Source organism: Spea bombifrons, chromosome 1 (assembly GCF_027358695.1).
Source record: "Spea bombifrons isolate aSpeBom1 chromosome 1, aSpeBom1.2.pri, whole genome shotgun sequence".
Taxonomy (NCBI): Eukaryota; Metazoa; Chordata; class Amphibia; order Anura; family Pelobatidae; genus Spea; species Spea bombifrons.
This window is the reverse complement of record NC_071087.1, coordinates 50,493,805-50,514,509: the sequence shown is the minus strand read 5'-3', so window position 1 is coordinate 50,514,509 and position 20,705 is coordinate 50,493,805. Positions and strand designations below refer to the sequence as shown.

The window sequence follows — 20,705 nt, the reverse complement described above, 5'->3', positions numbered from 1 at the left end:
CACCTTCATGTTTTGTTTTATAATGGCGTAAAATGCTCCCTTACAGTCTACACTATTTTTTCTTATTTTTGAGCTTCTGTTTTTTAATGTATATTTCTGGTGGGAGGGACACAAGATTTAAAGACCTAAGGAATCTCTTATGAAACTTTATTTTTTAATAATGTTTCTCTCTGTTTTCACTTTGACTACCACTGCGGCAAATCACAGTGATCAGTAAGCAGGCCTCCACTATCCTGCATTTCAGATAGCAATACCTATGATCAGCCTGCAGGGGTCTCATTAGAGGTCTCAGGAGGGTCTGGGCAGACCCACAGGTAACCTTTTTACTTGTTGTTTCCGGACTGACTCTGCTGGGAAACGCCCTCGCCAGTGCAGAAAGCCGCTGCAGAGGATGTACCCTTAGGTTCTCTGTCACTTAGAGCTTGTTTCTGCGGACGTAATAGTATGCCCAATATTTCAAAGGGGTTAAAACTGTCTCTGGCAATTTAAGACAAGCAGCCAATAAAATGTATGTGCAGCTGTCAGCTGGATACACAAGGCTGCACACTATGCTCTTACACTCTTGCAGTGTGCGGCTGAATACATCCATCTGGCAGACACACAACGGAGGATGGGACCTGCTGCCTGCATAAAGATATAGCCTGCAACCTGACTCCAAAAGCATTACCTTTACAGTTTACTCATTTTTTGGCTGCACAGTATATTGACGCAATGTATATTCCTGATAATGTACCTGTGATTATTGATTATTCTAGTCTCTGGGGGTTCACCAGTTTTGCAAGAAGGCATGAACGCTACCCCCGACATGCAATATTATAAATAACATATAACTGACTGTAGCACATTTCACCTGAGACATCTATCACAGAAGAGACAGGGCCTACATTTTCTCATAGACAACAGATTTTCCTCTTTTCATTCACGCACTTCAAATTCATGTCAAAGAATGATATTTAGATAAAATAAAAACACAGGAAATGAACTGTCAAATGCTTATAAATATAATTTATTACCAGTTTAGAAAAACTTTTTTTTTCTTATTACACTTTGTACATGTCGGTTTGAAGGGATAAATGCAGGCATTTACAAACATAGTGTAAGGAGGAAAAAATATTTGAATAAAGGGGGGAAGGAAAAAAGAGGCACACCCAAAACCAGAAACTACATCTCCACTGTACAGAATTACAAAGAATGCAACAGATATAGCATTTCTTTCTCGGTACATTGTTACAAAAAGGAATTGCATAGTAAATACAGCTGGGGGTTGAATAACAAAAGTTGCAAACTTAATATTTGTTCTATATTGGTTTAGCCAAAATAACTAAGTAACACTTTTTGCAGATATACTGCGTAGTACAAATACTTGAGAAAATGAAATACTTTTCAGATGGATGACCCTTTTTGGTCCTTGCTCTGAACAGTTTTATGACTAATACTGGGTCCTAATAAACATCAACGTAAGCTCTGGGTGGATCATCTTCATAAACCATTCCCCCCCGGAGGGGGTTCCGGTAATTGTACTACCAACCGGGAAGTTTGGTTGCTGCTATGGACTCAACGCACATAATGTTCACTTATCTGTAGGTTAGGGTGATCGTGGGAATCAAAGGCCATTGCAATCGAGTTTCGGTGGTTGCTTCTATCACACACAAAAAAGCACAAGCATGGGCTATAACATGGAATAAGAGGGTGAAACTGGCATCATCACATCATTTACTGGGTTACCACATCCTTACTTTGAAGCAAACACCAACTTTCTATTAGGAGATTTCCCACGTGTAATAACGTTGGACAATTTAGAGGTCAATCTTCGGCCGCTTAAAGGTCAGTAACAATGTAGAAATAATTTAATTTGGCAGGCTATTAGAGAACGGTGGGTTATTTCTATCTCAATGTTGTAATTACTTATAACATGTAAAGAGGTACATTCACTCTTAAAGCATAATTCTATATAATGCTGTACAAATAGTACTGTACTTATTATATACCGGCAGCATTATTAGCAGCAACAGAATGAAAAGAAAGCGTGGAGGGTGCGGCTGTACCCAAATTGTGGGTTGTATAGATTGCGATATATATATATATATATATATATATGATCCAGACAGTTTTAGAAGAATTTAAACTACTTATAGCTTGCATATATCTTGTAACCATTTGATGTACCCCTTAATTTACCCCTTAACTCGGGATAACGACTGTTTATTTTTAGCGAATTGATACCCTTAAGTGGTTTATGCTGTCATTATTAACTGCTTAATGACTGAGAGATGTACTTAGGGCATCTAACGCCTTGCCTAGAATTGCATCATAACATGACACATACGTTGATAAACTAAAGCACATGTGGCTATATATTCAAAGAAAGCAATTCTTAGGCTAATTGTTAAATATGGAATAATCGGCAGGAACATTTGATTGGTTTCCACGTTCACAGCATTGCATTAGCATTGTTCGTTAATAATATAGCCAGTTTTATCTAGAAATTTTCAGATAAAAACGCTAGTGCCTGCTCAGCGTGTGGAAATGTTATAGAAATGGGTTTATTAAAGAGTGAATGTACCTTTAATGAATGTCTGAAATTAATGAGTACAATTTTAAAGAGTGAAAGCATACCGTGATCCTATTACTCCACCGTGTCACAAGGCATTGATCATTCTGTAATTTTATGAACTTGGATAGATTCTCCTGTAATCCATTAACTGCCCCATTAAAAACCCTAATGAGTAGCTGGATAGTCCCGAGCCTTCTCAGGACTGCGTTAAGACATAAGGTTATACACAAAAAATACCTGAAAATACTTTTTGCTTTCAAAGATTCCGAAGGGGCTCTGATGAGTTGACCTGTATTTTACAAACCATGTCATTCCTGTTATTTAACTAAACATCAAATACAAGTTATAGATATATATATGCATACATAGTTTTGTTTGTGTGCATGTATATACCGTACCCAACAGGCATACGTATGCGCAAACGTAGGTAGCCAGACACACACTATTATTCAAATAGGTTGAAAGTCCAAGTACAAATGATGATAACATATCATACACATTTGCAAATGGATAAAAATATGTTATCTCTAAACATATTGTGTGACTGTGTGTGTATACATATATATGTGCGCGTGTGCGAGTGCCAGAAACAATGGTGTTGAGCTGAGTACAGTGAATCAAGGTCTTAAAACTGTTATACATTCTGACTTGCAAGAGAATAACCAAATAACATTGCATGGAAAGTGTACAAGCCAGAATAAACTTATCTGCATTTAAAGACAGTTTCTAATGAGCAAACTTTTTTTTAATATATTACAATTTTAAATAGTGAGTAAAGAAAATGATAAATAAAAAAAAAATAACATAATTAAAATTAAACTTATAAAACATAATGAAAATAAAACACATGAAAAACAAATTCCCCAGATGACTATATTGCCCCTTCTGCAGCCCCCCTTAAAAATATATATTTTAAACAAACAAGTGGAAGCTAGGAAGGCAAGTGCATAAGCAATAATAACAGTGGCAGCAATGCAGAATACTTAGGAAAACAATATAATGACATATTTTCTGTAATATCTGTTTTTTTTTTCCATGTGTTATAACGAGGAAAAAAAAACAATGTCAAAATTATAAAACACCTTACAATAGTATTTAAGAGGCACAGTGTTCCCCCACAAGCTTATCCCCTGATTGTATAAAAAAAAGCATATAGAAAAAGGTTGCAATCTTCTTGGAATAACAGTAGAGGGCAGCATAAGAAAAGTATCTCATAGTACACAACAGGAAAGAAATCTCCCTACAAACACCTACACTGAGTTCACAGTCTCTTGGAACGCGCATCGGCTGTTCTTAATGAGTTCAGTGGGATCAGTCTTGCGTATTTCGGAAATTAATGAAAGGGTTAATCCACGGACAGACAGGCAGTGAAATAAATGCCATTCCGATTGCAATCCAATAAGTCAGCCCTTTGGGGGTGCTACTTCGCTCACATCCATATTGATTTTCAGTTTTATTATTAATATTTTCTTCTGCGGAATGAAACTTTTGGAATAGTTGAAAACCTTTCGAAGGAATAATGATATTGGACATATCGGATAATCAAGCAGTGTACTGGCAGATAAAACTAAAAGTGTCATGGGGATGAGAATGGAAATAGAGCTAGTTTCGATTCATTCGGTAATCGATGGTTGCCGGGCAAAAAGTTGGGAATAAAATATGAACAAACTTTCCAGTATCAGATGTGGTCAACCTTCAAAATGTTTGTGTTTTCTTGATAACTAATATTGTTTCACATTTTCAATAAAATGAAATTTGACTTACTCTGCTGAATTTAACACTTCTGAAACTAAATACCGCCTCAGATGCATCATACTGATACTGTTCAAGGGCCGAACCCTTCACAGAAATAATCATTTGATAATGTCAAATTTTGTACCATGCATCATTTTTGCCAGAACACACAATTGTCATGTGATCGAAAAGCAGGCGCAGGGTATTGAGGTACCCACTTTCCCGCCATCTCTTTTTCTACAAAGAGATTATTAACCCCATGCATCAAAAAGATTTTCGCCTCATTTAAAAACAGACAGATAATGAGTACTTTAGACATCTGAGGCTAGGCATGGGAGAGAATAAAAGGATTCGATGCTTTTTAAAAAAAGAATCTCTGCTTGGTGCTTGTGACTCGGGTCATAATTCCTCACGAAGAACTGTTCTAATTAAAGAAGTGACAAGGAAAAAGTGACACTACTGTGGCCTATGTAGACTTTTCCTAATCTCCTACTTTAAGTCTAAAGCTAATAATTGTTACATTATCCTACATTTTATTTATACAGCACCAGCAAAATCCATAGCGCAATGTTGAGGCACAACCGTCCTATAAAGAAATATTTTATATCGTTCTAAGCAGACCCCCATACAATATTGCTGTTACCCCTGTCCTTTCACCCCTCAGCTGCTGTTCTACATTTCCCGCCATTATTTCTCCATGTCATGTGACAGATAAACCTACATAAAAATAATATATACATATATAAAAAAATAGGCCAGACAGCGAGAAAGGTATATTAGTACTAAAATGACTAACCCCTGTGTAATAGGCAAAAATACCTAAGTAATTATTTTGCAAATAGATGCTTCAAAATCTGTAATGAATATGTCTAATCGTAGAGTGGGGGGGGGTAGAATTGTCAACGCTGGCATGTCTGTTCAAACAAACCAAATTATATTTGCTTTCTCATCCTAAATCATTGTTTGTGAAATCACTTAAAAAAAAAATTAAGCCAGCTCTTGCCAAGAGCGTTGGCAGAAGAAGATTTTACCGCCTTAGCACTTAGACTATTGAGTTTTCAGATGAGCACACTGATTCAGCGAGAGATCTGGAGACAGAACACCAGGCCACAAGAGAGAATTGGCTGACACATGATGTAATAATCAGTGTACGAATCTGAATTTTCATCAGAAACACACAAAAAAAAGGGAAAATGCTTTGCTCAAATACTCTTAAGCACCACACCGTTTCCACTCCGATGGCTTACGTAAAATATAAATTAACATGGGACAGTGTCAATAATCCCTGTCCATTATTGGATGTAAACAAAGTCCATTGGAACTGGGATTGTAAAGAAACTTTTATCCATGGAGCTGGATAGCAATAAAATGCGTTTCCTAGGAAACTGTAAAATCCTGTACCAAGCCATGTATAGCCACACTGAATGATCAGGTTGGTTTATAATATTCAAGATACAGCTTTCATTGTTTTGTTTTTTTTTTCGATTTGTGTGTTCATATACAAGAAAGGCTTCTATCAAAGTCTTTTTTAATATAAGTAAAACTCATTGGTCATCATTCTCATGTAGTATGTTCTTATTTTGTGTTTTTTTCTTGGTAATGTTCACGTGGTGTGTCAGTGATCTCTTTTAGCTTCCTCCTTTTCCATGAGAGAGATAGAATAAATCAATATTTCCTTTCTGCTGCCAAAGATACCACTGTTTCATGTCTACCCATCTCCTCCAAGACTGCAGCCAGAGTACTAAGGTTTCCATCAGGGTAGTTCTGAGCTTCCCACAGATCTAGGATCACTCCGGTGGGGCTTGGCTTCGTAGCGAAATAATTAAGATACCTGGACAAAATAGAGAAGAAGAATGTCAGATACTTTCAGGCGGGAACTTTCACTGAATCATCTAAGCAGTTACATAGTGTTCCTTCTAGTGCATAAAACCATTCAAAAGACTCACTGCTTAATACACTTTACTGTATAGTAAATACACCTAATGCAGGTGATTTTATTCTTGCTTCATAGAGTTTGATGACAGATGAGAACCATTCGGCCCATCCAGTCTGCCCATTTATCCTGATGTAGAGACTTAGACCTTAATCAAGTCCTAGGACTTGTCTTTGATCCAGAACAGCATGTTTAAGTTCCCTCACAGTATTCGCTTTTACAACTTCTGTATGGGAAGGTGTTCCATTCATCTACCCCTATCTTAGTAAAATAGAACTTTGACACTGAAGTTTTGGATTGTTCTCTTGTTCTACTCTGAAATAAGCTTGCCTTTTGTTAAATCCCTTTAAGTATTTAAATGTTTCTATTACATCTCCCCTCTCTTCTTTCCTCCAAGCTATACATATTTATGATTTTTTTTAGTCCTTCCTGAAATGTTTATCCAAACCAGTGACCATTTTAGTAACCCTCCTATGAACTCTTTCCAATGTGCGAATATCCTTGTGGAGATGAGGTCTCCAGAACTATACACAATACTCTAGGCGAGGTCTGACCAGAGAATTGTAAAGCAGCAGCTACTAATGCCATAGTGATTAGAAATCATTTGCCATTTGAGTTGGTCCATCAGGAATGTTTTTTACGATGTCGAGGTCTGTTGTATCTTGGGCAAAACTCTTTGTGTGCTACTTATATACCCTGTGAGTGTCTACTTTTTTGGAGAGGACAAGCTCCCAGGGTTATTTTCTCTGAGTATTGAAAAAAGAAATATGTAATCCACTTCTGGCACAATTATATCCACTCCCCCAATAGACGGGGTGACGATAGTTATTTTGATTGCAAAGCACTGCCAAATGTGATGGCACTTTATAAATCAGTAATATATACATTATATAGCTGTGTCCATTTTCCTGGTAACATGTGGCTGGCTGACGCTTGGTCAGCTCCTGTATGAAGTAACTACTGTGCTTTATGGGAAAGATCTTCAATGCTACACACTATACCTAATGTATTGTCAATGATAAAGTGTATTTGTTAAATATGACACAGACTAAAAGTATACAAGAGGATCTCTTACCTGTCTAACTTGAGTTTGTGGGCTAGCATTCTCCAGTCGTGACCCCGAGTCTGAGGAGCATCAAGACTAGTGCAGAGTTTTTGCCGAATAGCTAGAGGGATGCTGAAAGCGCTTGGTCCTACTATGGTAGTTATGGTACTTGCTGAATCCATGAGTGGGAAATCAATAATACAGCTCGGCTCCTGCACAAAGAAGAACGAACAAATAATTCATATTAAAGATATTTTCTTTCTACGAATTAGCATACACATTTCAACTTTATTAAAATACTAGAACTAAATTCCAATACTTCCCTTTCCTTACAGGCATCAGATTTCTAGCCTGCTAGATGGGACCAATATACTTACAGCTGTCCACATCCCTGTGGACGTTTGGCCTGTGAAAGGTTCATACACTGGCCTCAACTAGAGCAGGATTCCCGAAGAAGGCAATAGGATAATTGTGTCCTACTTCTACATATAACTAATAATATATCACCAACATATCATATGGTATTGCTTGTTCGTAAACACAGTATCAAAAAGAGTAAGTGTCATGTCTTTTTCATGGAATTTAGAATACATACCTGCTTGGCTGCTTGATATAAGCTTGCAGCCAAGAAAACTAAGTGTATGACATATCTAGTTTAATTGACCTTCATCTTTTAGTACTCAGCATATTAGCTTGACACGTGTATTTATTTGTTTTCTGTAACTCTACTTCTTATACATAAAATAATGAGTTAAAATCCACGTGCAAAAATGAATTGTGCCAGTGTACTTAAATCCCCAAAATAAAATAAAAAAAATGCCATTATTTTAGGTAATACCAGTTATAAAATAGGTAGATCGCTACCTAAAATAAAACCCACTGTATGATATTGCAGCTACCCATTTGCACATGCAAGCATTACGTTTTGTCAGCCAATTTTTTCCCACTCCAGGGACATTCATTATAGGTTTCTTGCAGAGTGTATATTCTAGGAAAGAATTAAAGGTCCCTGATGTAAAAAATAACAAGGTTCAGATGAAGGTATTCTCGAATATCATATTCCACTCTTCAGGTCTGAGTGGGTCTGAAAGCATGTAAGAAATGTCATTAGCTGACCAAGGAAGAGATCAGATTCATCTAGCAAACTGTTGGGTGTGTTTTAAATTACGCAGAGACAAAATGCAATGAGTACCAGATGGAACCATACAGCACATATTCCATAAACCTCCTGGAATATCCAGAAATAAGTTTATGTATCACATAGTCAGTGGCTACTTCATTCTCTATTGACAGTCCATACAATTTGGAATACAAGGTACTTAAAATACGTAATTTGCCTCACTTGACAATGACGAAAAGCTACCTCTCGATGTATAGTATATATGATGTGTTGATGAGGGAGGTGTTTAAAGTAAATATTTATTGACAAACCTCTGAGGCTGTGCAGTTAAGCTGAAAGATCTGTCCTTCTCCCTCGACCTGTCGGACACAAAGCTTGCAGGATAAATCGACCGTGCTCAGGCTGAAGCGTTCCAGGGTGAACGTGCAGAGCAAGTTCCTCTGACATCCGCTCCAGATGTGAGAAAACGGAATTTCCTGCAACACGGAAAGAAGCAAGCATGTTAATTAGCTGGCAGATATATATTATCAGAACATATATTGTCACACACATTCTGAGAAGCGTGTCAACGGCGAAACCTTGCTCTCTTGCAAGAGGACTTCTGGCATGCAGCACAAGAGAGGTCGCTAAGTGGCAGACAGCAATGCCAATAAAAGTACAACTTGTACTACAAGGGCCAGCTCTTGTTGTTCATAAGAAGTCTTGTCACTCCGCAATAGAAGCAATATTCTGCTTCAGCCTGTATTACTGTAGCACATTACGAGTACGCTGTGCTCTTCCCCTGGGAGAGGTTGGCTGCAGAGTGAAACCTGGGTAATGGAAGCTGAGAGCTGTGAAAAGATGTTGTTTGGCCTTGGAGGAAGATGCTGACCCAGCGTTCTCTGTAAATCATAGTGCGCTCCTCACAACAAGTTTGCTGAAGTAATTATTATCGTTTATTTATATAGCGCCAACACTTTACGCAGCACTGAGAAGATCAGCCCGAGAAGAAGGCCTATTTTATACGGTATGCTATCAGTGTACAGACACACAATTAATAGAGTTGTTATTAAACATCTGTTTTTAAAGGATTCATGGAGAAAAGTGTTCATTCTATTCCTTGATAATTATTTATAAGGCTGCACATTTCATGTATCAGAAGCCACTTCAATCATGGCTGACCATGTGCTGTGGGCTTCCACTTTGAGGATGCAGATGATATAGTTACAATATTAATTAGGTAGTCATATAGTAAGTATATACCTTGTGTACCAATATTCTATTTTTGCAGGTTTATACATCTCAGTCTAGGCTTACCTGATACTTTGCTACCAGTTTGCTCTTCCAGGACGCATGGGGAATATCATGGATTGATAGACGTAGATTATGAGTGCTTCCTTTAAAATGTAGAGTTTTAGGTTCATCCAGTAACTGGCCCCCTACCTTCCGTTCCTGTTGTATCACTTCCTATTTTATAAAACAAGAAAATAATGGTCATTCATTTATACGTATTAAAGCTATTATTTCAATACATGTTTCATCTCCCTTTACAAGAAAAGGTGGATATAACCCTAATATTCCAAGAAAAACCGGGAGTTTTTAGATGAAGTTGATTTCATCTTTAATTAGGCCAATATACCACTTGTTGCAAACAGCAGTTTATTTATAGTGATAACTGCTCCCACTCAGAATTGAGTCATTTCAAGAAATATGTTGTTCACTATAAAATGATATATCTTTTTTTTATTTTAACAACACGTCCTTTAGGAATTTGACTGTACTCCAGAACAGCCTTCTCCGCACATGACCATTTGAATTTATAATCTAATATTTTGCACGTTTATTAGTCTATCGAAGAAGAAAGAATTATAATTAGATAGCATCTATGAGTCAGTCAATGCAAATCAATCACTTCTCGTTTACTTGTAATGTGTCCTAATTACTTCATCAGAATGCCTAAAGAGCAATCAATAGTAATCATCTGATAATAACAAATCTTCATTTATGTCTAAACTGTCTTCTCAATTAAAATAAGAAAATATTGGACAGCTCCGCAGCATATTTCGACTCCACCCACAAAACATTTAATTTAGCTGATAATATGATATGAATTAGTAAGGGGTGGATATAAAACACACTTTTAATATATTGGTATTTAGTACAGTTTAAGGGGATATCTTTCTAATAGGTATTCTAGATAAGAGACACATATGGAAGTACTATTTTACTGAAAGGACTATTCTTGTAGTGACAGGTTAATGGATAAGGGGGGTTGATTCTCAAAGCTCAGAGACAAGGTTATTTAAATTCAACAAAATTTTGTTGAATTTAAATGATTTTGTCTTGCATACATTTAAACAGTAAATGTGTAAAATCTAAGAACAAGTAAAAGCTGATGAACAAATTACACTGAACCTATCATCATAGCCCACTAGGGGGAAAAAGTCCTCCGTTACCAAGCGCATCATTGGGCACAGTATTAAATATAAGTGAATTACTAGAAATAACAAGATCAGCTTTTCACGGGAAATCACCCAGTCACTGTACCATTATTTCACAAACCTAAAGAGTTACTATAAACTCTTGAATTTAAAAATGCACCAAAGGCAGGGAGAAAAAAAGTTACTGTGAAGTACCTTAAGGGCATCCTGAGTATCATCTAAACAGTAGACCCGAATGTTATATTCCAGAGAGGTACATGTTGTTGGCCCAAAGATAGCCAGCTTCAGTCTTTTGGCTGATGATTTGCTGGTAGACTGTCCAACCAGTGCATAGGTGCCAAGAGTTTCTGTGAGGATATGACAGGCTTCTGAATCCAGTTGGATGTAACAGGGTGTGGTAAAGTTCTCTTCCCCAACTACTACGACATTCTGCAATACAAGTTTTTGTTTGTTTAAAAAAAAAAAAAGAAAACCAAAGAATTAGGCCAATCCTTTCTTAAGAATCAATCCTTGATTCGTCAAACTCACAATAAATATTTTCACACAAAGATAGTTGAGATGTTACTTTAGATGGTAGTAGGAGGAGAAGAAGAGACATCAAGCCTTGTGCCTAAAATTGGCTGATTAAATGGTTTTATACACTTTCAAAGGGTCTTTCTTTAAAAAGAAAGTCCCAAACGAAAAATAATATGTCCATCATGTCAACATTTTTATTCATAATTAAATAATAATAAAATCACTACAACAAGGACATTTAATTTAGGAGCACAAGGTGGTCACCATAAATCTCCATAAATTTCCCAATCTTGGCATAGATGGTAACCTTTCTCAAGCAAACTCTTGTGCCGTCTTTTTACATAGTGTGTAAGAGTGTTTCCAGCCTGTTGATGACCGTACGTCTAACACAGTATTGGAGACTCATGAAGCAGTATTTGAAAAGGTTCTCTCAGATAATTCTAACATAGCTTTGTTGCCACCAACCACGTTTTTTTAATGGCTTAGCAATGGCTATGATCACTAACATTCATCTTGAAAAAGCACAAATGTGTTTTGCGAGATCATCAGAAATACTTTCCCACATAGATTCTATTAGCGCTTGTTTTCTTCTTTTTAAACCAAATTCCTTCTAACACAAAATATAAGTCACAAATAATATGTCAGAACTGATTTTGTCTAAGGAGATAATATATTTTGTACCTTCAATGAAAAAAAATATTCTGTTTGTTTATTATATTACAAATATAGCTACTACTGTAATAATAGCTTTGCAGTGGTTCTGATAGCCATTGAATGGAAGTCTGTGTCATAGAGCTGGGGTTGTTGGTATAGTATGAGCGTCCCCAGTCGTTTAAATCCAATGATATGGTTTTTAATGTGTATGAACAGCTGCTGCAAATATCTACTGCAGGCATTGCTTCCAAGAAAAGATATCAGGAATGACCTGCCGGCTTCCCCCAGAGATCAGGAAAAACAGATCGATCTAGTAAATGCGTAATAAAACTGTGATCTGGAGACAGACTGTAGCTGACAAGCGAAATTGAAATGCAGAGCCACCACTAGTCCACTAAGTGTCGCTAGTGTCAAAATTTTGCTCCCCCCCCCAGATCATTTCTTCTAGGAGCATATTTCCAAAGTCCATAGCGATCAGTGAGGAAATCTGGAAAGCAAATGAAACTAACTGATATCTTGGTCGAACCAGATGTACCGTGCAGCTGGCCAAGATAGCCAAAATACTTTTGTTTTATTGATGAATGATTGAAATGGTATTTGAGGAGATCAAACTGTTCTTGAAATGTTGCAGTTTTGGGTAAATTATTTAGAACCAATGATGTCATGCATTATCATTTCCTGTCATTTCATCACGGTCAAAAGGTTGATGGAAACTTGCAGCCGAGCTTAGCCAATTACAGTGCTGACAGCAATAAGGCATTGTTGGGGGGCACTGACTAATGTTTGGAACAGGAAGATTTTTTAAACTTGGAAACATATGAGACTATGTCATGAATCCACAAGGCAAAAATCCAGGATCAGAAGAACACAATTTTTTTGCTGTGAATGCTGAGCCAGACCTATTTACATGGGAAAGATCTCTCATAGACTCATAAAGGGAATTACTTAAATGGTCTATAATAAGCAGATGCCTATCTATAACCAAACCTCCACTAATCCTGATTGTGTTTAACATGTGGTCCAGTGTCTGAACCAAAACCCCACTTTTCATAGGATAACCTTTATGGAGTCTTTCAGTACTCTGTTTCTACAAATACTGGACTTGAAGCACTTTTTTCTCTTAAAAAATATATACCAATTTCCTTAACCTTTGAAGAAATAACCCATTTAGTAAAAAACATTCTATGTCATTTCAAATCTTGACATGTTTCCTTTAAGATTTTTGTTTTTTTATAAACAACCCGCACATGCTTCATCTGTTTTAGATTGTAACTTCTATCAGCTTTAGACAGTCTGCTTGAAACTATCCATTGCTAACTCAAGTTGACCTGATTATTTCCGACTTTTTTTAATGTGAAAACAAAAATAGTCATGGCCATGTCATTTGGACAGATTTCAGTTTTATCTATGGTCAATTTAAATGAGACTGGGAAACTTTTGTACACCTTACAAACTCCTTGAGGAAACTTACCTCCCAGTGTCCTTGGACAGATTGCTCCTTCAGCTGGATTTTCCAGTCATCGTCGTTGGCTTCTGCACAGTGGTGCATTGTGATAACAACAGGCCGCGTCATCAACGCTCCTGGGGGCCCACAGCTCACTACTGGAGTCAGGAGGGTTTGGCTGTCTTCTATGGAAGGCCTGTTGGAATAAGAACTTTCTTAAGCATATTCAGAGACCTTAATACAGAGTAAGCTGCAATGACATCATATACTATCGTTCAACGGTTTAACATAATCGACAAAGGTTTTTCGAACTATCAATTAGCCCTTTAAACTTAAACTTGGATTAGCGAACGCAACGTGCCATTGGAACACAGGAGTGATGGGAGTGATAAAGGGCCTCTTTACGCCTATAAAGATAGTTTCTACATAGAAGTATTTTTAGCGATTGAAAAAAATATTTTCTGACAGCTCCAGCATAATAAACAGAGGGAAATGTGAGGAAGCTTCAGTCCGTTTTAAAGTCAATCACCCCTGTAGTAGGGAAGCCCTATGCTAATTCCTAGAGCACCTACTAGACTTACTGTACCTGTCCTAGTGCATGCAATTCATTATATATATATATATATATATAAACACACACACACAGGTACCCGTACATTTGTTAAGAACATACTATGCCTACTATATTTGTATTTTGTCCGATGGACACAAATTGCTCTAACAAGCCTAAAAGAACATTGATTTTTGAATAATTTAAAAGCGCAATTACAGCTATTCCAGTAACAAAGCACTATCACTGGGACAGATTTAATACAAAAATTGAAGTTTTTGCCTGGAAAATTTCTTTCAGACAATTAATTGTCATGAGCTCCCTGTTACACGGTGCTTGCAAAATTGCATTTAATTCACATGAGTCATACATATGGATTGTTGCTTTCATTTGAATGAATGCAATCATTTTTTTTTGCGAAAAGCAATATGAAGTAGTGAATAAACTTCTTGAACTTAATTGTCAAGGAAGTTCTTTCTAGTGATGAAGCACCCAAATATAATGCGATTAAGATTAGTGTACTCCTTGATTTGATTCTGTGAAATTGTTTTCAAAATGTGTTGAGAACACACCTGTTTCTACTTGTTTTTCATGTAAAAAAGTAATATATATATATATATATATATATATATATATATATTACATTTATTTATAGAGCGCCAGCGGATTCTGCAGCGCTGTTGCATCACAGGGAAAGTTAACTTAACAATAACATTAAATTTGACAATATATAATTTGAGCATTTAATTCACATGCATCCTGGTACAGACAGGCCCTGCTCTTATGAGCTTGCAATCTATACGATTGTAGAAAGTTTGTATAAACTTATACAGAAAGAGAGAGAGACTTTTTGTTCTATAACTTTTGTTTAAACAAACTTCCTCGCAGAGACAGTTAACTCTAGCAGAAGGTCTTGTAAAACGCATTTTAAATGATAAAAATAATAACTTATCAAAAGTGAAGAATGCTCTTTTTTTCCATTTGGCTCTGTCTGGATTTACTAATGACCCAGACTCGTAGGGGACCATTAACGTACAGTAAAGGAATCATGTGCTCAGCCAACCATGCATTACAGCCCTGCAGTGCATCCTTTCATCATTCTTTATATGTCAGTTTCATGGTTTTGTTCTGGTGAAGTGGCTCCCATTGTTGTAAACCAAACAGTCTCTTTTTAAAGTAGTTATGATCTTCCATGGCACTTTGACGGGCGAGGAAAACCACTTGAGAAATATGACAAGCGCACAGTAAAGTGGAGATCACTAGGGATTAGTTTTTGTACATTTTTAGGAAACCCCCCCAACATGAAATTATAATGTTGCAAGATTTAACCCCCAATATTTCACACCTGGATGTGCACGGTAAGAGGGAAAAAAAAGTAAAAAGATTAGAAAACGCAGGCCAAAATCACTCTGATTTGACCTCTTTCTGTTTACTACCTTCCACCTTTGCGCCAGGTTTGAAAAGCCCCCAGTGAGTTGTTGCAATCATAAAAAATAAATAAAGAAATAAAACAGATGCGTCTGCTTTTTAAGTTTTGTTTTCACACCAATAAAACACCTGCTGTATGATTTAGTTCATAATCGCCAAAGCAGTTATATTGCAAGAACACAATGAATTTCGAGGAGACAAAGAAATGATGTACTCTACCAGATATATCTACGAACAACGTAGAAGGTACATAGCGGCAAAAGCTTGTGAACTTCAGAGTTATGCTATACATCAATTACATTTCTTTCAACTCATTATAGCTTCAAGGTATAGGTATCATTGCTTTTATTACACACTGAAGTCAGTTGCCAAAGGCCTAACGCAATACAATGTGAACATCAGGCATCCTATGCTTGTGCTGTAATAGGTCTTGATCTTTGGTTACTGTAGGCTGGATCCTACGCTGACCTTGGCCTCCTTGTATAGCCACCAAGTGTATGGCAACCTTTTTTTCCTCAATTGAGGAGAGTTTCAATCACAGTTAGCTGATAGACTGGAGTCCCCTGAGCAGCGAATGGTTAATCTAACATTTATTGAGTAAATATGTGGGTTTTCTTGGTTTTTCTTGGTTTATAGTCTGTGGGTTACCACTGGTCTGACTGTAACATGCAGAACAGGGGACCCATAGTCAGTTATCTGGCAGATGTCTGCATTATATTTACTTTTGACTCGAAGCCAAATTAATCTTGCTGTAAATCACAACATATTCTGTGCACTGGGTTCAATATATACTTTATATCCATGGAAGAGCTTTCCATATGCCTGTAGGCTTAGGTATTGAGAGACAAAGTCGCTATTTTGGGATACAGACTGTTTGTCCAGACATTAGGGCATTACTCTTGTCTTGTGTAAACAAGCCTCTTCACCTTTCTGGCATATATTCTGTCCTTCAAAGCTCAAGTGTTGGAGAATATAAATCAAGGAAAAGGCATCTCCAATGACCTCACCGCTATTTCCAACAAATTACAAAATATCATATATCTTTAGCTAGTATATCTATATATCTTTACTTAGTTGTTAAAATAATAATCTAGATTCATCATACATATCTTCTTACGTAATAAACCATACCTCCCAAGCGTAGATCTTTAGGAGGGGCAATCCCTAATTTGTACCTAAACCCTTATATTCCCCCTTTGTTCCCATGATGTTCCTCCTTGCTGCAAGCTTAGAACTATGCTGGGTATGTATTCTAGAGCTCTAAAAGTATAGAAGCAGCAGGAAATATACCCATAAATTAAAACATGTACATAAATGTCTTACTTAGGAAAACTATGGATAGCTCAATAAGGAACATGAAAAAAGCCTTGGTGAAGTCCCACCCTAGTTCCATCTCTAACCACACCACCTGAAACAAATGTGTCCTTCTTTGGCCACCAAATTTGTTGGGAAGGATGCATAAACAGATAAGGTAAAAAGCAACTAAACTAACTACTCCAAAGTATAAAAAGGTGTAATATATTACTTTCCAAAAGTGCATTTAAATGAGATAGAATTGTTCTAGATAATATGAATAATACATGTCATAAGTAATGAAGTGTTTACCAAGATATCAAAGGTAATTACTTGACATCCAAGACCATATGACTTGTCAGTTCCTTCAAATCCCCAAATCAGCACCACTATTTTCCAAATCTGTGTTACTCAGGCACTTAAGTGCAAGCATTCCATGTCTGTCTCCGGTATGTAAACAGACTAGAATGGCTCCACATTTGGAAGGCTGTTAACATAATGAAGTGGCAAATGACCTTGTCAATTAAATCCTTTTCATGGTGCTGGCCAGAAGTTTAAAGGGCAGAGTAAGCTAGTGGCAGTGGTTAATGGGTTAGGTCAAATGGTCATTAGTTGATCCATTTGTATTGCATTCTTTTTTTTCAGCTTGGCTAGTGAATGCAGTACTTTCCATCCTGAGAAACTATACAATGCGGTGCATGTTCTGACAGGATATGAGAGGATTACAACGTGTCCTACACCAATCCAATGTGAACAATGTATTTGTAGAATTGAGGCGCATGGAAATAATACGTTTTGGCAGCGCTGCCACTTGAATAATAATAGCTGGCATTGATCTGGTCAAACAAGTATGGCCAAGCATATAATTCTGCTTGTGAACATGTGGAACTAGGCCCTTCTTGAAGCTGAGGCAGGAAATCTCAGTGTTATTACTGAAATAATGTACAGCTCAGTAGGAGCTTTATGTGCTATAACCACCTTCTAAAAAAGGAGTATATTGCTTTATATACTTAATATAAAAAATGCAAAGGGATGCATGAAAAAGATGAATAGCCTCGGTTATTTACACATTTTTTATATGCCTCTATTCAAATGATGACCTCACAAATGATGATCAAAGCACACACAATCTCAACATGACTAACAAAAACAACTCTAGTCCTACATAGTTCCGTGTGTAAGCTCTAAGTGCTTAATCATTGAAAACAGCCTCTAATTAATTGAATGTATTGTTAATTGAACTTGGCAAAACATTACTTGAATTTCCTTCTTCTAATTATTCCCCCCCCCAAATAATTGCTGATTTTTCCTATGCAGCTACGTTTATTCTGATGTCACTGCCAGCATTGTGTATCAATTGAAAATCACAAGTATAAATCATACAATCTTTATCCTAAATGTGTGATAGGCCAGCTTTTTACTGTGGTATACCCAGGATTGTGATTCATAGGGGCAACAATTTTGTAATTCCAAAATGAGAGTTGTAATCCCTGAAAGGTGGGATACCAATAGTTGCCTATCCCTCTCAGGGTGAGAAAAAAAGCTGTGAGAAGATTATTTTCAATGTACGGTATATTTGACATTGTTAATAAGTCTCTGCCTCTTGTATAAAAAGTCCTTATGGAGTGACAAAGGTTCCGACATAAGGTTTTCATAGATACTACAAACAAAACGCAGCACAATTGTGCTTAAAAGGCAATCTTAGCTAACTGATCTGGTCTGCCCAAAGAAATGACATAGAAATCATTGAATCAACAAGTACATTGCTGCGCTGGCTGTGAAGGTGAACTATGACACTGCGTCCCTGCGTTCATTCAATTTAAGACATTTTCTCTCTTGGATTCCTCTGTTCCCATGGACATCCTACAAGCGAAGGCTGGTGTCGCAATTTTACTTGGCTATGCAATGCTCATGTGTATTTTCAGGAGATCGGGTGACCTTTGATTTTATTTTTTTGCTTTTCTCTCCTTCCTCTCTGGTACACTGCAAGCAGCAATGTCAAACTCCTATTCTTACCAAGGGTACAGCATACAAAGGGATAATGGAAAAGCAGCTACGACGGTGCTTACTTTTACATTCAAAACATCTTATGAAAAGCAGCTTTGTGACAAAGAAATTCTAACCAAGCATACACGTTCTTGAGTATGGAAGCGCTTTTTAGATTAACATACATTTAAAAAAAAATTAAGAGATGATGACATCGGAGTTGCTTCTATAGATTCTAAAGATCGTACCTTTTATCAATGTATGATCTATATGGATCATTTGTATTGATCCAGGTACCTACTGTCAGTAAGGTCTGAGACAGACATGCGATTTCTATTGATATGGCTTATTTTTGGTTGGCATTTTTTCCTTTTGAATACCTGTTCTTGATTTCTATGTATTTTCTTACATGGTTGTAGTCTGTGTCCATATTACCTTCTACTTTCTCGCACTAATTATTATCTTGGGCAAAATACACAGAACTGCTGGTCCACTTGACTTGACCTAAATATGGACTAGGTTCAATGTAACTGTATCTCTTCAGACTAAATAGAGGGCTTCGTTTCCAACAACTGCAGATGAGAACAAAGCCATTTTGCCATTGAAAACTGCGCAAATAATAGTAAACAGAGAAGGACATGCTGAAGGGCCATAATAAGCTGCTTTACTTTAATCCTAGGTAAAGAATTCTGACATTTGGCTTACTTTGACCATTGTACCAATGTACCATTTTTTATTGTTCTGACAGATGATATCATAGAGTTTTACCTCATGTTCTCTTTCCTGTGCACAGTCATATACATTTCATATACTCTTCCCTGTGGAACTGCCCCAGCAGGAATCAGAAGGCTCACTCCTAAAGAATACAAAGATAAAAAAAAAACAAATAGAGAAATCAATTAAATAATATGAAATGATACTTGTAAAGAGAAGACAGGCAATTTATGTTTTAAGCTCGCATTCATGTTTCCATAAAAAGAATTCATTTTGCAGGGCAATGTTGGATTTAAGTCCTCAAAGCCAGGATGAAAAATGTTGCCATGGCGATAGAAGCCCTACTTGCGGCTCTGAAAAGCAAAATAATTGGTATGAAGGCCTAAAAAAGTAATATCTTATATTTATGTTTTGAAAATAAACATTTTTTTACCCTGCGTTTTTAAAAAAACACTACAAACAGAATGTTCTACTTTTAGCTTCTATTACATTCTTTGAGATAAAGAACTCTCCTAATGTTTTAATAACCTTCCTAGATGTTGAATAGAATTTCAGGAGATACAACTGATATCCACGAAAAAGGCTAACCTACTTTTGACAAAGAATTTTGCCGCATATTTCGAGTAACAGTATTTTTTACTGATTGATTTGAATTTGTTATAAAACTCTGTATAACAACACATTGTCAACTTTTTTCTGTGAGGAATCCAGGTCTTTTTGGACACTATACAACATTTGTAAGCACAGATCCTTGCGACAAATTATTAAGGGTATGATTTTAATCAGGAAGTCAATAAACAATGATAGCGGTTACCTGAATTAGGGATAATCAGATGCCCTCCAAGTGAATTAAATGTGCCAAAAGCGGTACATGATGGATCCGTTTGTCGTGCAAGACTTTGGTTCTTCATATTAAGAGTGTCATTCTCCAACAGAGACTGAGTAATTTGTGGCGATAACTTCGAAGCATAGTCAGAGAGATCATCTTGTGGCGTGACAGCTCCTGATGAGTTGTACACTTTGATTTTCAGATTGGGAAGAGGGTCAAGTAGAGGAGAGTTTGTCATTGGGATCTTATCAGACACATCGTGAAGAGCATAGACAGGTCCTCTGTACATCGCTGCGGCAGATGTTAGATCAGGTGGAACTCCCAGAAGATCTGTGCACAGTAGATATCAAGGAAAATTGTCATCATAAATGTAGAACATTTACCCTGCATGCTCTCGTTGACCAGTAACACTACTTTGTTCTGTTTTCGCATTTTCTGCCCAATGCTTATCTTCAAACTTTGTGTTGTACTTGTTGTAGCATTGC

At 36.8% G+C, this 20,705-nt stretch overlaps 1 protein-coding gene across 1 annotated transcript in view; it reads right to left on the bottom strand.

The window, feature by feature from the left end:
• Window positions 1-5,704: 5,704 nt before the first annotated feature.
• Window positions 5,705-20,705, bottom strand: part of UNC5C (unc-5 netrin receptor C) — a 158,741-nt gene continuing 143,740 nt past the window's right edge. Inside the window, exons 11-18 of the mRNA XM_053461577.1 lie at window positions 20,206-20,550; window positions 19,446-19,533; window positions 13,448-13,616; window positions 11,002-11,235; window positions 9,683-9,832; window positions 8,698-8,862; window positions 7,297-7,478; window positions 5,705-6,119 (exon numbers count right to left, since the gene is read on the bottom strand). Of these exons, the coding sequence (XP_053317552.1) occupies window positions 5,954-6,119; window positions 7,297-7,478; window positions 8,698-8,862; window positions 9,683-9,832; window positions 11,002-11,235; window positions 13,448-13,616; window positions 19,446-19,533; window positions 20,206-20,550 (1,499 nt within the window). The 3' untranslated portion in view covers window positions 5,705-5,953. The remainder of the gene's footprint in view (window positions 6,120-7,296; window positions 7,479-8,697; window positions 8,863-9,682; window positions 9,833-11,001; window positions 11,236-13,447; window positions 13,617-19,445; window positions 19,534-20,205; window positions 20,551-20,705) is intronic.